This window comes from Panthera tigris, chromosome D3 (assembly GCF_018350195.1).
Source record: "Panthera tigris isolate Pti1 chromosome D3, P.tigris_Pti1_mat1.1, whole genome shotgun sequence".
Classification (NCBI taxonomy): Eukaryota; Metazoa; Chordata; class Mammalia; order Carnivora; family Felidae; genus Panthera; species Panthera tigris.
In genome coordinates, this window is record NC_056671.1 from 35,953,443 (window position 1) to 35,976,658 (window position 23,216).

At 42.7% G+C, this 23,216-nt stretch overlaps 1 protein-coding gene across 2 annotated transcripts in view; it reads right to left on the bottom strand.

Moving 5' to 3' along the window:
* The window catches only part of PTPRM (protein tyrosine phosphatase receptor type M), a 788,961-nt gene that overhangs the window by 84,138 nt on the left and 681,607 nt on the right, over window positions 1-23,216 (bottom strand). For both annotated transcript variants that reach the window (XM_042962258.1, XM_042962257.1), the window contains one exon: window positions 17,222-17,309. In XM_042962258.1, the coding sequence (XP_042818192.1) occupies window positions 17,222-17,309 (88 nt within the window). The remainder of the gene's footprint in view (window positions 1-17,221; window positions 17,310-23,216) is intronic.

Below are 23,216 nucleotides of genomic sequence, written 5' to 3' on the forward strand. Positions count from 1 at the left end.
ATGAAAAAAAACCTCCCTGCATGAGCAGGGGAGGGGCAGACAGAGAGGGAGACACAGGATCCTTAGCCGGCAGGCTCGAACGCACGAACTGTGAGATCATGACCTGAGCCAAAGTTGGATGCTTAACCGACTGAGCCACCCGGGTGCCCCAAGCAAACAATGAATTAAAAGCAATCTGTTGGGCTGCTTAGAGCCCCAGAATGCAAGCACATTACATAGAGATCATTCACATCCATGCTGCTTTACCGATAAACAAAGAATTAAACACTACACACCTACCACACTTCCTATTTTGCTCTTGAAGCTGGGAAGGATTTAGAATTATTTGCATTTTGCAGCAAATATCGTGAAGTTATTCTTTGACCATTTACAGACGTACTGCGTGGGTAGAGGTTTGAAACTTCTACATGGAGTCCTATCACAACAGAATTATTTCTTGGACTGAACGTAGAGCAAGTTCACTAAATCACATACTAACCCTGAGATTTTGAAGGCTTCCTATGGCACCCACCTTGACAAATGATGGCTATAAACCACGGCCCAGCTCTCTGGAGGTGCGAACATGGACCTAACCTCAGTTGTTGTCCCTGAATTCCCTACACCGCTCTCTGCACCATGTGTGTGAGGTCCAGAGTCAGGCATGTGGGTCAGAATCTCCACACTTGTGATTTGGGACAAGTTACTAGCTCTCCCTGTGGTTTAGTTTTCTCATCTGTAGAATGGGGATTAACAGTGCCTGCCTCACGGGACCATTGTGACCATTAAAACAAAATAGAAAAGAAGATTAGAAAACCACCTGGCATATAGTAAGTGATGGATAAATGTCAGTTGTTGCCCTTGTCATGTGCTGTGGAACAGACATGCAGGCTATTCTCACGATCTGTACCGCTGATGCCCACACAGGTGGTAACAACCCAGAAATGGACCCACATGCAGGCCAAGTTTCCCTCATGGTAACCTGCTCTAAGATCCAATTTCTCAGAGTACACTTTGCTTAACCCAGAGGTCCCCTATCCATATTTTTGCAGGTGGCATGGGGGAGGCGAGTCATTGGGGTGCTGGGTACGTGTGGATTGTCCCGGCTTTTGCATTAGGAGAGCCAGTGCTCACACACAGCTACGGCAGGGCTGTAAGTAATTCAGGCAGTAAAGCCATTTGAGCCTCCCGAATGAAAGATGCTCCAATAGACCTGAATCATGGCTGTTCTACACACATCAGGCTTTAAGTCAGCTCCTCTGAAGGGAGATTAGGTCTGCCTCCCCGTACTGCTTGACTTTCCCTGGGCAGTTTTTTTTAAAAGGCAGGCATCACATTAGAGCCTCCCAATCTTCAGAAGCAGCACTGTCTTAGGATCTATTGTATTTCCTTGTCAGAATCGCCCCTCTTTCACACTTTATTTCTCTTAGAATCTCATGATGAATGCCGCCCATTCCCTGTGATTTATCACCCCTGGGCCTCTCAAATTGTTCTGGAATGTTCTACATGGGGACTTCAATCTCTGATAAGACTGCACTCTCATCTCCCATAAACAGAGCCTTTGAAATAAAGAGTTGCCCCATCATCTCCTACTGTTCGGTTGGTTACCTCCCTCCCTCCCTCCCTCCCTCCCTCACTCTTTTTTATTTTATTTTATTTTATTTTTAACTTGGCAGCTATTTCTCTAGATTTAATCACTTTACTCTCCTTCTGATGGGGAAACCCACAAGACATATGTACAGCGTATTTCCTAGGCAGACTGAGATTGTTTTTATTTCTCTTTATGTGCATGGTAGTATCCTTTCTTCATTCGAAAGTTGACCTTTTGGGGTCAGAGACCTCATCATATTCATTCCGATGAGCACCTTTCCCCGAGGCCACAGTGCTGAGCCCCGGGGCCTCTCTTCACAGCACTGTCTGCAATGCACAACCACATGCAGTGGCCCTAACACACAGCAGGTGATCATAACGCATGGAACTCTTCACCTCACTAATGAATACCGTGTCTTGATAGTCACTGTCTCCATGGAAGAAGGGGCAAGTTGTGGTCAGGTGAGGTTCACTGGGGCTGTCTGGAGTACTAGAATGGTCCTGAATATTTGCTTTACAACCACCTATTAAACTGTATTTGGATGCTGTATGCCCTGTTCTGTACCTATATTTCACTATTTAAAACTAAAAGAGTCCAGGGGCACCTGGGTGGCTCAGTCGGTTACGTGTCCGACTTCGGCTCAGGTCATGGTCTCACAATTTGTGAGTTCGAGCCCCGCATCGGGCTCTGTGCTGACAGCTCAGAGCCTGGAGCCTGCTTCGGATTCTGTGTCTCCCTCTCTCTCTGCCCCTCCCCTGCTTGCATTCTGTCTCTCTCTTTCTCAAAAATAAATAAAAATTAAAAATAAAATAAAATAAAATAAAATAAAATAAAATACAATAAAATAAAAGAGTCCACCTTGAGGGTATTATGCTATGTGAAATACGCCCAACACAAAAGGGTAAATACTACATGATTCCACTTATATTAGATATTTAACATAGTCAAATTCATAGAGACAGAAATAACGGTGATTGCCAGGGGGTGCAGGGAGGTGGGGAGTAGGGAGTTAGTGTTGAGTAGGTATAGACTTGCAGTTTGGGAAGATGAAAAAGTTCTGGCAATGGGTGGTGACGGTTGCATAACAATGTGAATGAAAATGCCACTGAACTGGACACTTACAAATGGCTAATATGGCAAATTTCACGTCATGTTTATTTTACCATATTTTTTTAAAAAGGGGGAGTCCACTTTCTCCACCCCTCCCTTGTAGAATATGTCTCCAAGTTCCACTCTAAGCCCGGATGTCCTGAAAAACAGCACCTCCCAAGGTGGGACTTATAGTCTTGAGCCCTTGGGAGTTCCCCTGCTTCTTCCTTTTCCCTGATGAAATAAAGGCGGTGGTGGCCATGCCTCGAGAGTTTGCCGCTAGAGGACAACTGTCAGACATTATTAATGTGTACTCAGGAGATGGTTTAAGAATTACTGAAATGAGGTTTAGGCGGTATTTTTTCTTTCAGTGATAAAATGTGCAAGTATGGATAAGTCAGTGTATCTTAAGGCAGGGAGAGAGATGTTTTAGCAGTGGGAATGGGCTTAATATCTCAGATGAAGGAGTTGGCTGTGGAGAAGAACAAAAGAACATGAATTCTGCCCAGCCAGATTAGGCTGGGCATGGCATGATTACCCTCTTGGCTATACTGGGTCAGCCCTTATCAAAGTAATCCTTTGCCTTCTGGCATGCCAATGAGAAAATCACCTTCCCTCAACAGCAGCAATAAAATGAGAAGAAAGGTCTCACTATCACTCATACTGAGTCAGTGAAAGTGAAGGCAAAAGAAGAAAGTTGATACGTCCCTCCAGTCAGGAGAGCCTTCCCTAAACTTCTGCTGGATATCTGAAAATGCCTCCGTGAAAGAGACGGTGATTCTCAGGCATCCTCTTTCAGATCAAGCTCTCAGTTGGCTAGGAAAACAATAAATATAGACTGTTGAGGGGCAAACAAGTCAGTACATGGAGGTTCACTGCCATCTTTTCTTGAAATCTCATTCACCTTAAATCACAAGCCAATTAAGAAGGCTATCATATAGCAAACATTCTTTTAGGAAAACTCAATTCCTTCTCCTAGGGCACTCCTGAGGTGAAATAGTATCAAATGACAATGAGGAAATGTCTATAGGACATTTCCAGCATGTGACAAATATGGGAGGCTCTCAGACAAGGGATCCACAGAGATAACCACTGCCCACTGGTTGAGCCCCTATCCTTACTTTGTTTTGGAGGCTGACCAGCTGGGAGAGGGCCTTTCTCAGTACCAGAAACTACCATTTGGGTTGAAAGGAAGACGTTTGGAGAATTCACCTGTTTGGGTATAAAAGTTCGAAAAATCCAATGGGATTTGTGGCTGACAAAAGGTCAACTATTCATGAAGGCCAAGGAGTCAAGACTATAAGGACTTGGTATTTCAGGAGACAGAGTCTAGTAAGGTAGAAAAGACCTGAGCTTTAGAGTTATACATTACCATCCTTGTTTCTCTCCTGGTATGGGTGTTTTTTCCTTGGTTATTCCGAAGCCATTTCATGTTGACATTGTGTAGTGTTTAGCTTAGGTGGCCCAGAGACCTTGATTTGAATACTGGATGTACTACTCCCCTGAAGCACGAACTTAGATAAATTCTGAACCTTGCCGCGCTTCATCTGTAAGAAGAGGTTGACGATGGGCTACCTTCACAGGATTGTTAGGAAGACCAAGTGAGAAGTACGTGTCCAAGTGCATGGACCATAGGACAGTTTCCATCAAAAAGGAATTATCCCTCTCATGTGAATAAAAGTGACATCGTTATTGCTTAGCAATTCGAACCACAAAGAGCCCAGGATGCTTGTTTGGAGGTCAGCAGAGCAGGGGAAAACTGCGCACTGAAAGCAGCCAGTCTTTGGGAAAGATGAGCTTGAACTAGTTTTAAAGAGGAAATAGGAAAAAAGGTTTGGAAACAGGACAGATATGCCTAAACAGCTCCTACAACTTAGTCCCCTGGCATCTATTCAGCAACTTATCTTTTTATTTAAAAAATATTTTCCTAAATCAAGGTATGATTGACTTATAACATACTAATTTCAGGTGTACAACAGAATGATTTGATATTTGTATATGTTGTAAGACAACCACCACAATAAGTCTAGTTAACATCTGGCACCATACAAAGTTAAACATTTTTTTTTTATCGTGATGAAGACTTTAGGATTTACTCTTTTGGCAACTATCATGTATATACGACAATATTGCTGGCTGTAATCATCGTGCTTACATTATTACATCCCCCAGGCCTTGCTTACTTAATAGTTGGAAGTTTGTATCACTTGACCTTCTTCCTCCATTTCACCTATCTCCAACCCTCCTCCTTTTAGCAACCCCAATATTGTATTAGTTTCAGGTGTACAATATAGTGATTCGATATTTATATACATTACAACATTCTCGCCATAGTAACTCGAGCTATCATCTCTCATCATAATATTACTGCTTATAGTCCTTAGGCTGTAACTTTTACTCCCAAGTCTTAATTTATTTTATAACTTGAAGACTATATGCCTTATTAATCTCCTTCACCTATTTTGTCTTTCTCCCCCACCTCCTCCCCTCTGGTGATTCAGAGTTTGTTCTCTGTATGGGTCAATTTTTGCTTTGTTTTGCTTTGTTTGGTTGTTTTTTAGATTCCAGATATAAGTGAAATCATCATCTGTCTTTCTCCGTATAACTTATTTCACTTGCAATAATATCCTTTAATTCCACCCATGTTGTCACAAATGGCAAGATTTCATTCTTTTTTATGGCTGAATAGTATTCCATTATCTATCTATCTATCTATCTATCTATCTATCTATCTATCCATCCATCCTCTATCTAACCTACCTCACATCATCATTATCTATTCATCCATGATGGACACTTAGGTTGTTTTCATATCTTAGCCATTGTAAATAATGCTACAAGGACATAGGAGGGCATATGTCTTCAAATTAGCATTTTTGTTTTCTTTTTTTTTTTTTTAATGTTTATTTATTTTTGAGAGAGAGAGATAAAGAGCATGAGCAGGGGAGGGGCAGAGAGAGGGAGACACAGAATCCGAAGCAGGCTCCAGGCTCTGAGCTGTCAGCACAGAGCCCAATGCGGGGCTTGAACCCATGAACTGTGAGATCAAGACTTGAGCAGAAGTCAGATGCTTAACTGACTGAGCCACCCAGGCGCCCCTAATTTTTTTGTAATGTTTATTTATTATTGAGAGACAGAGAGAGACAGAGCGTGAGCAGGGGAGGGGCAGAGAGAGAGGGAGGCACAGAATCTGAAGCAGGTTCCGGGCTCTGAGCTGTCAGCACAGAGCCCAATGTGGGGCTCGAACTCATGGACTGAGATCATGACCTGAGCCAAAGTTGTACACTTAACCGACTGAGCCACCCAGGTGCCCCTAGTGTTTTATTTATTTATTTATTTATTTATTTATTTATTTATTTAGATAAATATCCAGTAATGGGATTGCTAGATCATATGGTAGTTCTACTTTTACTTTCTCAAGGAGGCAGGCTCCATAATGTTTCCATAGTGGCTGCATCAACTTACATTCCTACCAACAGGACACAAGGGGCCCCCTTTCTCATAGCTTGCCAACACTTGCTATTTCCTGTCTTTTTGATAACAGCCATTCTCACAGGTGTGGGGTGGTATCTTATTGTGGTTTTGATTTGCATTTCTCTGATGACTAGTGATGTTGAACATTTTTCATGTGCTTGCTGGCCATCTGTATGTCTTCTTTAGAAGAAATATTTATTCACATCTGCTGCCCATTTTTAAATTGGATTGTTTTATTTGCTGTTGGGTTATGTGAGTTATTTGTATGTTTTGGATATTAACCCCTTATCCAATATATGATTTGCTCATAGTTTCTCTCATTCAGTAGGTTGCCTTTTCATTTTGTTGATTGTTTCCTTTGCCGTGCAGAAGATTTTTATTCTGATAGTAGTCCCATTTGCTTACTTTTATGCTTTTGTTGGCTTGGCTTTTAGAGTCAGATCCAAAAAATCATCACCAAGACCAATGTCAAGGAGCTTAGCACCTACGTTTTCTTCTAGGAGTTTAATGGTTTCAGGTATTACATTCAGGTCTTCAGTTCATTTTGAGTTAACTTTTGTATCTTGTGTAACATAGTAGCCTACTTTCATTCTTTGGCATATGGTTGCCGAGTTAATAAATATAAACACCATTTATTGAAGAGACTCTTCTTTTCCCATTGTATATTCTTGCCTCTTTTGTTGTAAATTAATTGACCATATACATGTGGGCTTATTTCTGGGATCCCTATTCTGTTTCATTGATCTGTATGTCTGTTTTTATGCCAATACCATACTGTTTTGATTACTATCACTTTGTAATGTAGTTTGAAATCACGGAGTGTGATGCCTCTAGCTTTTTCTTTCTCAAGACTGCTTTGGCTATTCAAGGTCTTTTGTAGTCTCATACAAATTTTAGAATTATTTGTTCTATTTTTGTAAAGAAATGCCATTGGAATTTTGATAGGAATTGCACTGAATCTATAGGTTGCTTTGGGTAGTATGGACATTTTAACAATAATAATTCTTCTAATCCATGAGCATGGACTATCTTTCCATTTATTTGTGTCTTCAATTTCTTTCATCAATGTCTTAGAGTATAGGTCTTTTCCCTCCTTGGTTACATTTATTCCTAGATATTTTCATCTTTTTAATGTAATTATAAATGTGATTGTTCTCTTAATTTCTCTGAGAGTTTGTTGTTAGTGTATAGAAATGCAAGGGGCAGGTGGGTGGCTCAATTGGTTAGGCATCCGACTTTGGCTCAGGTCACGATCTCACAGCTTATGGGTTTGAGCTCTAGGTTCAGCTCTGTGCTGACAGCTCAGAGCCTGGAGTCTGTTTCAGATTCTGTGTCTCCCTCTGTCTTTGCAACCCCCCTCACTTGTTCATTTTCTCTCAAAATAAATAAGCATTTAAAAAAAAGAAGTGCTAAAGATTTTTGTATTTTGATTTTGTACCCTGAAAATTGTATTCATTTATTCTAATGTGTTTTTTGGTGGAATCTTTAGGGTTTTCTATACATGAAATCATGTTATCCACAAACAGTGAGAATTTTACTCTTTCCTTTCCAATTCGGATGCCTTTTATTTTTATTTCTTTTTCTTGTTAACTGCTGTGGCTTAAACTGTTAATATTTTGTTGAATAAATGTGGCAAGAGTGGGTGGGCATCTTTGTCTTGTTCCTGATCTTAGAAGAAAATTTTTCAGTTTTTCACCATGGAGTGGGCTTTTCACCATTATGTTAGCTGTGGGCTTGTCATATCTGGACTTTATTATGTTGTGGTATGTTCCCTCTATACCCACTTTGTTGAGAGTTTTTATCATAAAAGGACACTGAATATTGTCAAATGCTTTTTCTGTATGTTTTGAGATGCTTACATGATTTTTATCCTTCATTTTGTTAATGGGGGGGGGTGCCACACTGATTGATTTGTAGATACAGAGCCATCTTTGCATCCTTGGAATGAATCTCACTTGAGTATGATGTATTTATCCTTCTACTATATTGCTGACTTTGATTTGTTAATATTTTTTGACGATTTTTGCATCTAAGTCCATTAGGGATAGTAACTTTTCTTTTCCATCCTTGTTTCTGCACAGTGTAGCATGGGGGTTAGGATCACAGGCTTTGGAGTCAGAATCCCTGGGTTTGAATCCCAATTCTGGCACTTTCTAGTTGTGTGACTTTGGCCAAGTTATTTAACCTCTCTGGTCATAGTTCCTTTAATTGTAAAATGGAAATAAAAATAGTGCCTACCATGTAGAGTTTTTGTGAGAACTGAGTTAATATTAGTAATGCATTGATAAGTGTTTGGCACATAGTAAGAACTAAGTAAAAGCGAGCTGTCACTTGTATCATTATTGCCGATAATTTAATTCAAGACTTGATAATATTTTACCTGCAATATTTCACTTTTGCCTCCAGACTTTCCTTCTCTAGTGAATTCATGCTGTGAGCTGCTTTTCTAAAACACAATTCATTCTGTCCTCACCTAGTTGAAACCATTCAAGGATATCAACAGGGCACTGATCAACAGTGGTCTCTGTTGGGAAAGATCACTGAAAAGATGTGATCCGTGGATGACCCGTGAGTTGGACCTGGGCACTTGAAGTTCCTCACCCATCTCCCCCTCGGAATGTGGGTTCTGCTTGTCTTTCCTGCTCCCAGAGGCTACTCCAAGGACATAGCTTTGAGACAGTGATATGGTGCTGAGAACATTTGCTCAGTATATGTGACTAGTAAGGTCTCTTCATAAACCTTTCAGATTTGGCAGAGGGATGCAAGGATCCACTTGCCTTGCTGCCGTCCAAGACGAGCCTTGGAGGTAAGTTCCCTTTACTTGTTAAAACTCCTAGCTACCATACTAGAGTGTCCTTCCTCTTCTGTGGTCACTCCCTGCCCTCTGTGTATGGGAGTGGTTTCAGATTAACCCAGGAAGCTCCCAAAGGGTTGTGAAGCAACAGTCTTCTAAAACAATGGAATGTCATACAATCATTAAAAAGTATTACTATAGCTTTAATTTCCTTACCTGGAAAGATCTCTGACAGACTGCGGAGTGAAGTAGAGTGGGTTACAAAGCAACGTGTCTTGTAAGAGTCTGTTTATATGAAATAATTGCATATGTGTGCAGAAACGCTTGGTGGGATAAGTGAAGGGTGGGTGGGATTTCTGCAGGGTGGGAAAATTTGGAGTGATATTTATTTTCATCTTGATGATTTTGTGTACCCCTTTGTGTACACAGTTTATACTGTCTTTTTATTAATTTTTTTATGTTTATTTATTTTTGAGAGAGAGAGACAGAGAGAGAGCGAGAGCGTGTGTGACCAGGGGAGGATCAGAGAGAGAGGGAGACACAGAATATGAAGCAGGCTCCAGATTCTGAGCTGTCAGCACAGAGACTGACGTGGGGTCGAACCCACAAGGGTGGGATGATGACCTGAGCAGAAGTTGGACGCTTAACTGACTGAGCCACCCAGACGCCCCTATACGGTCTTTATAATCAGCAATGAAATAATAAACTTATTTTTATTTAAAAAATAAAGCCAACGAATTCAAGGCAGAGAATAGAAAGAGATGAAGGAAACAAAAAAAAAAATGTTAGTAGGGTTTGAACTTAGGGGATGAGGTTCTGAGCAATTTTCCCAACTTTTGTTACTGTAATTTTTCTTGAATGTGTATGAATTGCCTTTCTAATTGGGGGGAAAAAGTACCTATTTAGCCATGGATGACTGTAATATGATCAAAACCCAACTAATGTTTATATTATAATCAGAACTCAGTGTTAGCCCATCACAAAAGGGAACAAACTGACATTCTGAGAAAGTCTGCATAAAGGCCTTGTTAATTCCTCTCATTCCTTTCAAAAAAGCCTTTACCGTAAGAAATAGGGCAAAAATAATTTTTTGGGGTAAGAAATAGGCACATAAAGACGTGGTATAAAGCATAACAAACCACTGCTCATTACTGAAAAATTATAATGTGCTGGTGCTTTTCCCCATGTACATATGCTTATGTATACATGTGTGTGTTTACGGATGTGTGTACGCATGCATTTATGTATGTGTGCATTCATACATTAGAGGTGGGGTAATTGACAGTTAAAGCAGGTCTCCATGCTTTATTCTAAGCCCCTAAAAGCGGTTAATTATGCCCTTTTGTCACATCGCATTATATTTAAAACACTTCTAAGTAGCTTCAAATATTTTAACATTTTCATTTTAAACACAATGGATATGGGTAATAGCCTTGCAGTTGTAACTCGTATGTAATGAGATATCACTCTAGCAGCGGAAGTGGAGTGTGTCATTGATAATATTTCACCTCCAACCACTTCTCTCTTTCTGCTAAATCTTGATGACATATTTAAGGTAAATCAGAATCACAATGATTTAAGTAACATTTGCCCTCTGAGAGGAGACTCAAAATTAATTTTAATTACAACTGATGGCTGCAAATAATGGCTTTGCTCCTCCTGTGGTGACATTCTTGCCAAGGACCGCTGCTGCATTGGTTTCAAGGTGCAAGATGCAGGAGGGACCAGTGACGGATGGGAAGGGCTCAGCGCCCTACCCCTGCGTGACCTGTACGCCAGTCTGGTGTCCCTACTTGTGCCCACCACCTGGACGCTCAGGCCACGCCAGCTCTGAGCACCAAACAAATAAGGAACCTTCGAGTTTAGTGGTAGGTGACTCAATGTGCATCTTTGCTCCTGCTGTTGGTTTTATGTGTTACTTAGTCTTGCCCGTGTCCTGTTTTCACCTAGACCCTCTATCAGACATGCTCAGTCTTTAATCTTCAGCATCCTGGTAGGACCCCCCCCCCCCCGACTCTTCTTTTGCCCAATTCTTCTAGATTTTTCTCTCTGCTTTCCTAAACATGGGGTGTCAATTTGTTTCACCCTGATTCTCATCCATCTAAATGTTAATGTCAAAGGCTCTCCATGCCGGCCCATCTTATCCAACTAAGCCCTTGTTCCCACCATCCTCCCTTCACCTGCCTTTATTCCTAAACTGGATCATGACAGGAGTGGATTCATCAGAAGCGACTGTGGGACAGGCTCATCTGGCAGAAAGAAGCACATTACTGTGGAACGAAACCCCGGAAGAGTGGTCTTCAGCATGAGCATCAAGATTGGGTTACTTGTTGAAAGAATTGGGTGGAATAGATGGGGTCACACATTTCACTCTTCTCTCAGATACCCCACTATGAGCCGGGAAAATGGGGCAAGAGGGCACGGGGAACACAGTGAGGATGAGAACCAAAGCTCAGAAGGGACCCCCTTCATGGAGTTGTTGCCCCTCCTGTCATGTCCTCAACTCATTGCCTCCTCACCCCCTGCCCACTCCATTCAAAGCGCCGTTTGCTAATTTCATGAGTAATTCTCATGTTGCTACATCAGTCTTCACTGCACTGGAGTCTTCAACAGGACGCTCCTGATACCCTCTCTTCTCTATGAGACAATGCTCCTTTCGACACGTTAGGCAGCCTTGCCTCAGCCTCACTATTTCCCATTATTGAAGCTCCTCCAGGCTGGGTCCTAGGCTCTCCATGTCCTCCCTGCTTGCTCCACAGATAATCTTATCATGCCAGTGGTTTCAGCCACCATTCTATGCTCCAAGATTCACTAGTTTATATTTGGGCCCAGACCCGTCTCCTTTGGGTTCCAGAGCACTCCATACAACTGGCTACTGGACATCTCATCTGAATGTTTTGCAGGCATCTCAGTGTATCCCCAGATCCCCAGATTCAATTCATACACTTTCCTTGCTACTGCCAACATCATGCCTATCCCTGAGCTCCCTGCCAAATGTGCTTCCCTTTCAGTATAACCCACTGGAGTAAATGGCCCATCTTTCCACTTGTCCATCTGTCCGTCCGTCCATCCATCCATCCATCTGTCCATCCAACCATCCATCCATCCTCCTGTGAGTCAGAAACAGAAACATCTCTGACTCCTCTGTCTCCCTTACGCCACATCCTGTCCATTCCATTTGATCAATTACTTCTCTGGAGTCCCTCGATTTCTCTTCTTTCTAGTCCACATTATCATTGCTTCTCACTTGGGCTACTGAGAAAATCTCTTAACCAGGGTCCCCTTCAAATTCATTTTTTACTTTGCAGTCAGATTAAATTTCTCAAATGCAAATTTGATGAACAATCCTCACCCCTCTCCTCAAAACACCCTTTGATGAGGTTTCCCTTTGCTTTTATAACAAACACTAAAATCCTGAATCTTCCCTAGAAGGCCCTGCAGGTCTGGCTTCCATCTCCCTCTACCCCTCACCGGTCTGCCCCCCACTCTCATCCTGCCCACCTCCGGCCACCTGCCGGGCTTCCTGCCGGCCACCTTCAGGGCCTCAGACTCAAGGGGTCCCCTCGTGTGGAGGATCTGTTCATGTGATGCACCCCCTGTCTGCAACATCCCCTTGCTCTAACCCTTCATTCAGTGGTTTTCCATTTCACATCCTCCGGGAAGCATTTTCCCACTGCCTCAACAAGTCAATCCTCACACGACAGAGTCTCATGGTACCTTGTCCCTCTCCTTCGTGGCCCTTAACTTTATTTCGGTAATTTGTATAATCGTTTAATTCCTTTGTATAATCACTTAAATCTCTCCTCCCCTGCCTTCCCTGGAAAATGCCAGTTCTTCACATTTCTACCTTTCCCCTGGCTCCCCCTCCCCCTGCTCCAGTGACACTGGCCTCCTTGCCATTCCCAGCACCGCACCACACCACACTGAGGCAGGCCTGCCCCTTCAGGGCCTCTGCCTGCACCTGGCTCCCCTCCTTACCTGTCTCAGGCCCTGGCTTCCATCTTATCCTCTCAGAGAGGTCTTTCTTGACCACAAGGTAAAAACTACAACCTCTGCCCTAACGCGTCTCCTTCCCCTGCCCTACTTCCTCTGTTACACACGTCGCTTTCTATTATTCATATTATACAGTTTACTTAGTGACTTTTTCTGTTGCCCCCATAAGAATGTCAGGTGCTGTACAAGCAAGGAATTTTGTTCTGTTCCCTGCTCTGTCTCTGACAACTAGGATAGTGCCTGGCATGTAATAAGCACTCAATAATATCTGTTGAGGATAAAGAAATTGTGGTTTATATACACAATGGAATACTACGTGGCAATGAGAAAAAATGAAATATGGCCTTTTGTAGCAACATGGATGGAACTGGAGAGTGTGATGCTAAGTGAAATAAGCCATACAGAGAAAGACAGATACCATATGGTTTCACTCTTATGTGGATCCTGAGAAACATAACAGAAACCCATGGGGGAGGGGAAGGAAGGAAAGAAAAAAAAAAAGAGGTTAGAGTGGGAGAGAGCCAAAGCATAAGAGACTGTTAAAAACTGAGAACAAACTGAGGGTTGATGGGGGGTGGGAGGGAGGGCAGGGTGGGAGGGAGGGCAGGGTGGGTGATGGGTATTGAGGAGGGCGCCTTTTGGGATGAGCACTGGGTGTTGTATGGAAACCAATTTGACAGTAAATTTCATATATTAAAAAAAAAAAAAAAATATCTGTTGAAAGAGTTCCTTTAGCTTGGCACAGAGCCTGGCCCATGGCAGACCAATATGTCTTTGTTGAAAGGACCACAGAAAGGGAGGAGGGAGCCTCGGAAGGGCCTGCAGATTCTGGCTCCTTATCTTCAACTGCCAGTCCCCAGAAAAGAGGACCCCAGGCTCCAAGGGGCCCCCTTAGCCTGGAGATTTGGTGTGTATCTTAAGCTCAGAGTTAATTATAAGTAGGAACCGTGGAGAAAATTGCCACGGCTGTTTTTGTGGTATGGTGAAAGGGGTATTTGTTTATATTTGAAAAGGACTAGCCCAGCAAATTTACAGTGTAAATAAGGAAAAAGTTTAACTTAAGAGCAAAAGCCAATCAACAGTTTTTAAGCACCATTAAAACCATTTTATATGCAAACGATGTTACAAAACAATGAATGTGATCATTAAGAACACTTCTTATGTTCTCTGAAAAGCACTAACGAGAATTTCTAAGATACATTGACGGAACCCTCAGTTCCTCATCATAGTCAGTGGTCATTCCCAGGGCCTGGGTGCTAGGAAGCAGACTTCTTTATCCGTAAAACCAACTTTTCAACAATTATATCATTTCTTAGGGTGCAGGGTGGGTGGTAATACTCTTCCCCAAGCCTATAAAGAAACTACTGATATGAGTGCCTATGTAAGCAGGATTTGGGTAAGTACTTATTTTATAGGAGACTATAAATTTTTATTTCAATAATGTTGGGAGGCAGGTTAGGCCATGCTTATCCTTTGTTCTGTTTCCCTTCCCACCCCATATTCCAATGTGCTGGCCAGTGCCCTCCAGCGAGCGGTCCCCTAGACCAGGCAGGATGCGGACAGCCATGTCAGCTACTGCCTTCCTCACACTTGGCCTGTTATTAAATGTCCTCTGACATCCTGTTCCCCTCAGAGCTCATTCAGAGCTACGTGACAACTAACGATAATAGACTGACAATGGATACATCCATTAGACCCTGTCCCCACTAACCTTCTTAGACAACAGACATGAAAGCATCAAAAAAGAGCTTCTCAGAAGACCCTCAACAGTGGCAGTTCTGGAATTTCTCTACAGGGTCTGCAGGGGTCAGCCTGGGGGCTGGAGGAACAGCTTGAAACTCCCTTTGGACGGCAGGTACCCAGCTTTTACTTAGTTGGTATATTTATTTGGGGTGGCCTGGGGAGACAGGGGAGAGGGGCTAAAGCCTCCTGAAGCTGCCTCTTGTCACCCACACTGGCCCCTTGCAGACCATGACGCTAATGGAGAAAACTTCAAAACGGTAGGAAGCCAGTGGGGACCAACCATCTAACCATGCACCGGACAGTGGTTGTAAGAGATGCTCCTAGATTGGAATCCTGCCTCCACACGTTATTAACCTAACCTTTCACTCAACTGCCTCATCTGTAAAACGGATACAGTCACATTACCCGTTTCATGGTATCGTCACAGGAAGTGAGTTCACATGAGTTAACACGTGGGAAGTGCTTAGAGCCGTGTCGAGCTACGTGTAGGAAGTGTTCAACAAGTGTTCGCGTTTATTCTTTTTTTCATTGATCATTCAAAACTCTTCCTCGAATGCCCACCAAGTGCAGGTATTAAGCTCTGCCTCAGGAAGGAGCAGGTTCAAAGTTATACTGGGCAGTGGCCAGCTGAGCACCCCTATACTCACACTCACTGACACAGCCTTCTGGATGCCCACATCTGGGATATTGTGGGGACGGCAGGACATAGGCTCACTGACACCCCCTTCCACCTGGCATGGAGGGAGGCCCAGAGCATGCTATGAACTCCCTATTTGATCTTGTGACTCCTCCTTGGAGCTTGTTGTAGAGCTGAAGGAATTCCTGGAGAGAACCCTGAGAGCCATTATGAGAAATCTGCATTCTTTGAAGAGTACAAAGCTTTAGCGGCTCCCAGAGAATATGAAGGAACTTGGAAGGATCTATATTGGTCAAGCGATTCTTCCCATGGCAAGAAATAATGGTTTTCTTCCCTGAGCCTTGACATCACCACACCCATGGCTCCGGCACATTGCCGTGTCACTGCAGGGTACTGGTGTCACAGGGCTCTTGTTACCTGCCTGGTCTACCCTGTCCTGCGGGCGGGGACATCATCCCTGTCACCTGGGAATCCTCACTGTGGGTCCAGTGTCTGGTGCTCCCTAAGTGTTGACTGAATCCCCTGAAGGGCAATGAAGCCTTGGGTCTATCGGAAACATCTTCTCCCTAAAAAGGACTCTGACAGGACCACTGGAAGCACGGAGTAAATGAACAGACAGAACGCTCAAAGCTAGCACGTGTCACCCGCAAAACCGGTGGTTGCGACTTATGAGTGGCCAGAGGGAGAACAGAGCCAGCTCACGCGCAGTCAGGATGCTTCGTTCCTATTATGTGTAAACCCCACCCCCTCCTTTTTCACAATAAAACACACACACCGTTGCTGTGCACTGTCCGATATGGGGGCCGCCAGTCTCGTGTACCATTTAAATTCAAGATGATTAAAGTTAAATACAACTTAAATCTCAGTTCCTCAGTGGCCCCCGCCACATTTCAAGTGCTCATGTGGCGTGTGGCTACTGGTTCATAGAGCGTAGACACAGAAGACTTCTACAGTCGCAGAAACTTCTACTGGGCGGTCTCTCCTGTCCTTGCAAGAAACGTTAACTTAGATGCATACAATGTCGCTGTACTTTCAATCAATAAAGCTAATGCATTGTTCCCTGGACTGTGCAAACGTTTCCAGTTGGTTCTTCGGTAGCAGCAAGGCACGTGCTACACGCTCTCCAGTTCTATTTTCACAGCGTTTGTTTGTTTGAATTTACGTTATCTTCAGAAATAGCGTTAATTCTGTTAGTACTTGTCAGTACGTTGAGGCGGTCCTGTGTGACCTGGAGCAGTTTAATGCGGGGGATGGATGGCTCCAGCCCTGGGAGAAGGAGACTCATCAATCCACCACGCGTCTCAGCATCGTTACGGCACATTAATGAGGCTGGGCTCCATTTAAACACCGTCCGAGGCATTATGGATTGGCAACATTCAGCTTCACAGGAACTGGGAATTTCTGAGATAGAATCCTCACTCTTTTGCTAATGAGTGTTGCGATATGGGGACTATCATTTAACTTGTGAGTTTCGGTTTCCTGTCCTTAAAACGGGGCTATTACTGACCTGCCTAACCCAAGTGTCTGGAGGATTAATGAGTTAATGCTTGCTGAGAACTCTGAGCCCCGTGCATTAAGGCTTGTTGCACATCATTATTTCCATTCATCCTCATGTAGCAGCTGGGAAACATTAGACTATTATGCTTACTCCAAAAATGCATTTTCTTCCTCAGCATTTTCACATTACCTACATCACCCAAACCTTAAATCTGAAAGTAAAACCAGCCCCACAGCAAGACACATTGACGGAGTGGGGGTATTTAGGTAGTTTTCCCTTTCTTGAATACAAGCATTACACCGGCTTTTCCAGAAGGATGAAGGCGGTAATTGCACTGTAAATTCTCACTGCGTGAGGCTGGTGGTCAATCTTAGCAGATGCGAAAAGAAAGTTATACCACAGCACAATCACGCTGTCAACACTTACATGCAATGATATTCCCATATCTGTTCTTCATTCTGTTCTCATCTTTCTTAGCGGAGTCCCATGGTGCAGACTGCCCTTCAAAGAAGCTCTGGAAGAAAGAGAAAAGTGACACGGAGAATTACAATTTGGTGCAGTAAACACAGGATCTTAATGATGGAAGATGTTCTTAAAAAATGTACAGCAAGGGTCAAGAAGGGAAAAGGATGTTCACAGGAAAGAGAGAATGGATTAAATACGTTAACTTTTTGTTTTCCTTTACTTGCTACATTACATACATGGATGGGGGCTGAAGTGTGAATTCACAGTTTATCGCACAAGCTATTAAAATGGTCGAGTTCACCCTATCCGACTTTAATCAATTTAATACAGAAAAAGAATGAACATGTCCCTCAATGTCTTAATTATATTACCATTTCTCATTATTCTCTTCAGAGATGCAAAGATGTCATTTTTCTTCCCAATCGCTAACTGAAAGAAGGTGATTTTTGGTTAAAACTGTAAAGGTACGTAAGCTATGACTTCATGCCTTCAAGGCTAAAATCCCGTTATAAATCCTGCCAGAGTTTTCTCTTCCTTTTTAATGGAGCTTAGATGTCCATTTATTTAAGGATTTGGCATTATTATGCCCAGGGTCTTTAATCTTCATGTTATTAGTCAGATACATATATTTTCCTGTTCAAATGATAATGAATATATCCTTTGGTATCAGTTGACAAAGTGAAAAAAAGTCCGAGACTTGTATTTCCACTTCAGTTCACCTTCCCTTTTATCCTTGTGTAGCCAAGTGTATAGAGAGGGAAGGGGAAGAAGGACGGAAGTAAGAAGCGGTTAGTCAAACTGATTTCTTCCCTTTGCCACAGCTACTCTTCCACTTCCTTCTTGGTACCGACTGGGAAAGAAGAGGAGAGGAGGAGGGGGAAGATAGAAAGGTAGAGCCGATGGATGAGAGCACCATTCCGAGATGCTTCAGGGCCAGAGGATGTGGTTTCAGGAACTCACACCCTCAAACATGCCCAGGGTGGCTTTTCAAGTTCTCTCTTTAGAACTGAAACTCCTCATCTGTCCTCCTTACAGTGTTTGGCCATCTTGTCCATTTCCGACCATTACCAATATTTAGTGATCAGTCTGTGGTTCAATGGGACCTACTTAGTATCACTTTCTATGGGTCCAGTTCTGGCTCATTAGTAAAACTGCATTAGTATTGCTGCAGGGGGTAAGACCCACCTACTCAGAGGCCCCATGAGGGAGCCTCACCTCCTGGCGTGTTGCACAGACCTGACCACGAAGTGGATGGTGTGCAGCTCATCCTACTGTATCTGCCGCCAGACTATAAACTCCCTGAGGGCAGGGACTGCGTGGTTTCATTGCTGTCTGTGCACAACCTCTGCCTCATGGCAGGAATCCAATAATTGGCTATTAAGTGAATGAGCGATCACAGTGTTTGGTGATGGATGAAGCTTTACTTGTGTAGCTTAAGTGTGCGAGGGGCTCAGATACCTGGGAAACCTGCCTATGTACCGTGTGTGAAGTCCACGCCTTTTCTTGATGTGTATTGATCCTGCTGTTAACCAAATAGCTCACTGGCCACCGGAGACTGGCTGGAAAAGAGCCCTATCCCAGCACTGAACCACTGGTATCAGTCCCTCCATACAACAAATAAGCAGGGACACTCCATTTTGTAACACGCAACAGTGACAAAATAACACTGCGAACATAAGCATTACAGTTTTAAATTGCCTGTCTTAATTTAAGGTACCTTAGTCACGATCATCCTTGACACCTTATTACCGTAATAGTTCTTACGTTCTATTTATCATTTGGAAACAACATGACGGCAGACGAGGATCAGACGTACTATTACCTATAGTTCTATTAACAGAGTCACAGCATACATTGTTAATTGAAGGGTGAATACCACATGATGTAGGACAAATTACAAGGAAAAACATTTTCAGGTTATTAATAAATTAAGTCAATAGAAATACTAGCAATGAAAATCACTAGTTAATTCCCTCAGGAACAAGGCTATCATATGATAAAGGATTTATTCAGACATGTAACTTCTATTCTGCTATGAAATACACATTTAAAAATAGCTTCAGGGCTTTTAGAGTCAGACTCTGTTTCTGAATAGTGTCTTTGTTACCCTATGAATGACAATTATTTTACAGTTGAGTAATAACTATTATCTGACTGCCCTCATAACAGTTTAATTCTACTTTGAGTTTGTCATGATGTAATTGCCAATTTCAATCCCCTTTGCCTTTTCCGCCCATCTAAAAGTTTTCAGGTTTTGTTTTTTTGTAGGAAGATGGAGAAGGGAAAAGTCTTCCAGGAGAGTCCATGGCCTCTGGTGAACACTATCCTAGGGCATGTGTGCATGTATGTGTGTGTGTGTGTGCGTGTGTGTGTTGGGCACACCCGCCTGCACACACACACACACACACACACACACACACACACACACAAAGAGAGAGAGAGGCAGAAAGAGAGAGAGAGAGAGAGAGAGAGGAGTATTAGCAGTGTACGAGGGGGACAGGTACTTGTACAACTAGTAAAAATAATGCTCCTAGGTCACCTGAGGCAAAGCCACATGAATCCCTTCCCTTTCTAACAAGAAGATGTTCTCCTGTGGGGAAGGCGGGCACATCACAGCTATTTCTTTAGCATTTGTGACAATCACAGGCCTTCTGATAGCCCTTGCTTTTAAAAACAGTTATTTTAACCTCATGTTTTCAGGTAACTGGTGGCCAGGAAGCAGACAGAAACAAACAATGAAACGATAACCGATCCCCTTACATTTGACCACGGCATGTAGCTCACGGCATGTTTTCCTAAGGTGGGGCCCAAGTCCAAGCCCACTTGGGGCCCACTTCCAAGCACTTACTATTGTGTACTTATTAAGTGCTTGCAGAATGAACGAGTCCACTCTCCACTAAAGCTCAGGAGAGCGGTCAGGCACGGAGGGATGCTTCCCTGCTCTCAAGTTGAGGGACATGAGATGTAGAAAGAACACAACCAGCTCATAACACACAGGCCTGGGTCAGGCCTCAATGGTTTTTGACTCTTAATCCACGGATTTTTCTGTTCCACACCTCCCCTGACAAGGACTTGAAACCCTCTTTCAATATATGTGGCCAATGATTGCTTTCTACATCTTGATCACATCTCCTTGTCTCTAAATGAAGGTTTGCAACAAGAGAATATAAGAGATGTCAAGTAAACTTCATTCACTCTTACAAAAACGGAAATTTTCTGATCTTGTAGGATAATGTGATCATGGCACGGAAGCAGCAGCAGGCGAGCAGAAATGGGAGGGCATTCTTGCAATAAGCCTCTTCACCTTCCTATCCAGGAATTATGTGAATTACTTTTAAGCAGACAAGTGTATTATTTTCTTGAAGGTGAAACAAAACACAACAAAAAGTGCTGCTCCATGAAAAAGATGAGGTGACTAGTGTTATCCATTGCGTCCTGACTCCTTATGGACATTGTGACCAGTCTTGTGTTTTCTGGAAGAGTTCTGATTCCATTTATGTAGCCAATCTCCCCATGAATACATCCGCAATTATTAGAACCACAGGTCCTTGTCTTTGGCTTAGAAAGTAAGAAATATACCTATGGGGAGTACAGAGAGAGGAAAAAAGGGCTTTCTGGATTGACTAACTTGGCTTCTGTTTCCTTTTGTCAATGGTGATGATGATTTTTTATTTCCTAAGATGGACCCAGTTTTAAATGCTATGGCTTTTTGTTAGTATACATCACCTGTTTCAATTTCTAGTTAGAAAATAAAACTTTATCTATAGCTCTAGAGCCATTGGGCGTTCCAAGAAACTGTGACATGATATATAGGTCTTCCACACTGTGAGCCCCTGCTTTCCTGGTTTGGGAATTCTAAGCAAGAATCATAATCAAAGCAGGAATGCAGTTCATCAAGGCTCTAGAATATTGCATCTCATCTGGTCCATAGCGAGGCCTGACACAGACTTCTCATTCTCCCAAGAGCCCAAGCCTTTTAGACAGACCACTGAGACGCACCCTTTTTTTTCAGACCGTGAGATGGACCAATAGTCCCCAATAAACCTACCAGTGAAATACACCTGAGGAAAATGAAGTAATTTTCCGATGCAATCATTCTATCAAGTCCTATTTCACTTAACTTTTGACTTTTAAATACATTTTCTCCAGTTTTACTGAGATGCACTTGACATACAGCACTGTATAAGTTGAAGGAGCACAGCGTAATGGTGTGAGGTACAAATCTTGTGAAGTGGTTCCTGCTGTAAGTTTAGTTAGCGTCCATGAACTCAGAGAGGTACTTAAATATCTTCTAATAAATTAAGCAAATCAACCCACATTTCATATGATTTTCTTCTGTGGATTTTTTTTTTTTAATCTGGGCAAGGTTCTTCAGCTATCCTTTTTCTTTTTTTCTCATCTTCAGGAAGGTCAAAAGTTATGTGTCCCTTTAAAATTATATAAATTGCTTTGAGAAGACCTCTACTCTGAACCAAGTATCTTTCGGGAGGTGAGTAGTCACCCTGTATTTTACGTGGTATCTACTAAGGGCTGCTCCTATCAGATTTGTTGAAAGTAAAGCCAACGAGGTTTTGAACCCTCCTGGTGCTGAGAAAATAGAAGTCTGTTCCTTGAAGGAATCAGAGGATTCCTGAGCACATGCCAATGTCTGGCGTCTGTTTGGGGGTGGGGGAGGGGGTTCTCTGCTTACCGCCCCTCATGTTTCCCTGTATCCGAGACCAACTGTTATGTTCAAGTACAAACTCCAACTCCTTGATCTCTCGTCTCATACTATTTGCTTGACGGTTACGAGCAGGTTCATTAAAATCAAATTTAACCAAGGCGCAGGTGTGCTTTTGAAAAAGCGGTCCGGTGAGAGACAGTGGGACAGCCACATAAGGACAAGCTTGGGAGACCGACGATGACGGTCCACATTCCCAGGACACTTTTTTATAGGAGGAATTTAAAATACAGTATGGACATTTAGGCAATATTTAGTGTTTAGCACAGATTTTTAATATGCACATACAATTTAACACGCCAACAATGGACTTTTTATTACGAAAAAACATTTTATGTATTTTGGGGATTTAAGTTAATGGTCTCACTGCACCTTCTGTTAGAATTTTCATAAATATACTTATGCTTTGGCTCTACTTAAAATGTAATTAAAGTGTTTCCTCTGACTACCTTAGCTCATATATACTGAGAAAAAGGCAGCAAACCTGGGAACCACTCTGAAAGAGTAATAAGTCTCAGAAACAATAAAAATGAAACCAGGCAAGCTCCAGTGAATACCAATGACTTCTCCACTCTAAGATGCTGTGCTCTCCATGGGTAGAGAGCAGAAGGAAATTGAACATCCCGCATATAGTCATTTTTTTCTGAATGGGGAACATGTCTTTGTGATTCAATAACCTCCTCCCCCACCCCACATACCACTATCATTTTCCATGAGATATAATTATACATCTCAGTTGCCCACCTCAAGAGAACGTTACTCCAAAATGATGCAGTCTGTTACAAACGCCACAGCTCCCAGATATTAAAAAAGGAGAAAAAAAATCCTATTCAACTGAAAAGCTGCCAGGAAGAAAGGGATGCAGGTCAAGGCTGTGCATAATGTACAGTATGTTTTCAGGCAGTGCAGGGTCAAGTTTTTTTCAGAAAGCTTCTGAAATGGAATTTTTCCTCCCTTTCTCATATGAATAAAATCGGGCACATAAAATGACTACAGCCGTCACCCTGAAAGAAGGAAGATGAACTTGCTGGGGCATGCAAAGTCTCTGAACTTTCTTTGTTTTCTGCACATACTTCTTCTGCTTCTTCCAGGCACTGCATTTTATTAGGGCCATGTAAACCATTTATTGCTATCATACGAAAGCAGCTGAAGACACCTAAAATTGCCTGATGGCTCAGAGTGGAGTGGTGATGGGAAGGTGGTCCCAAGATGTGCTCCCGTGTGGTCTGCAGTCAC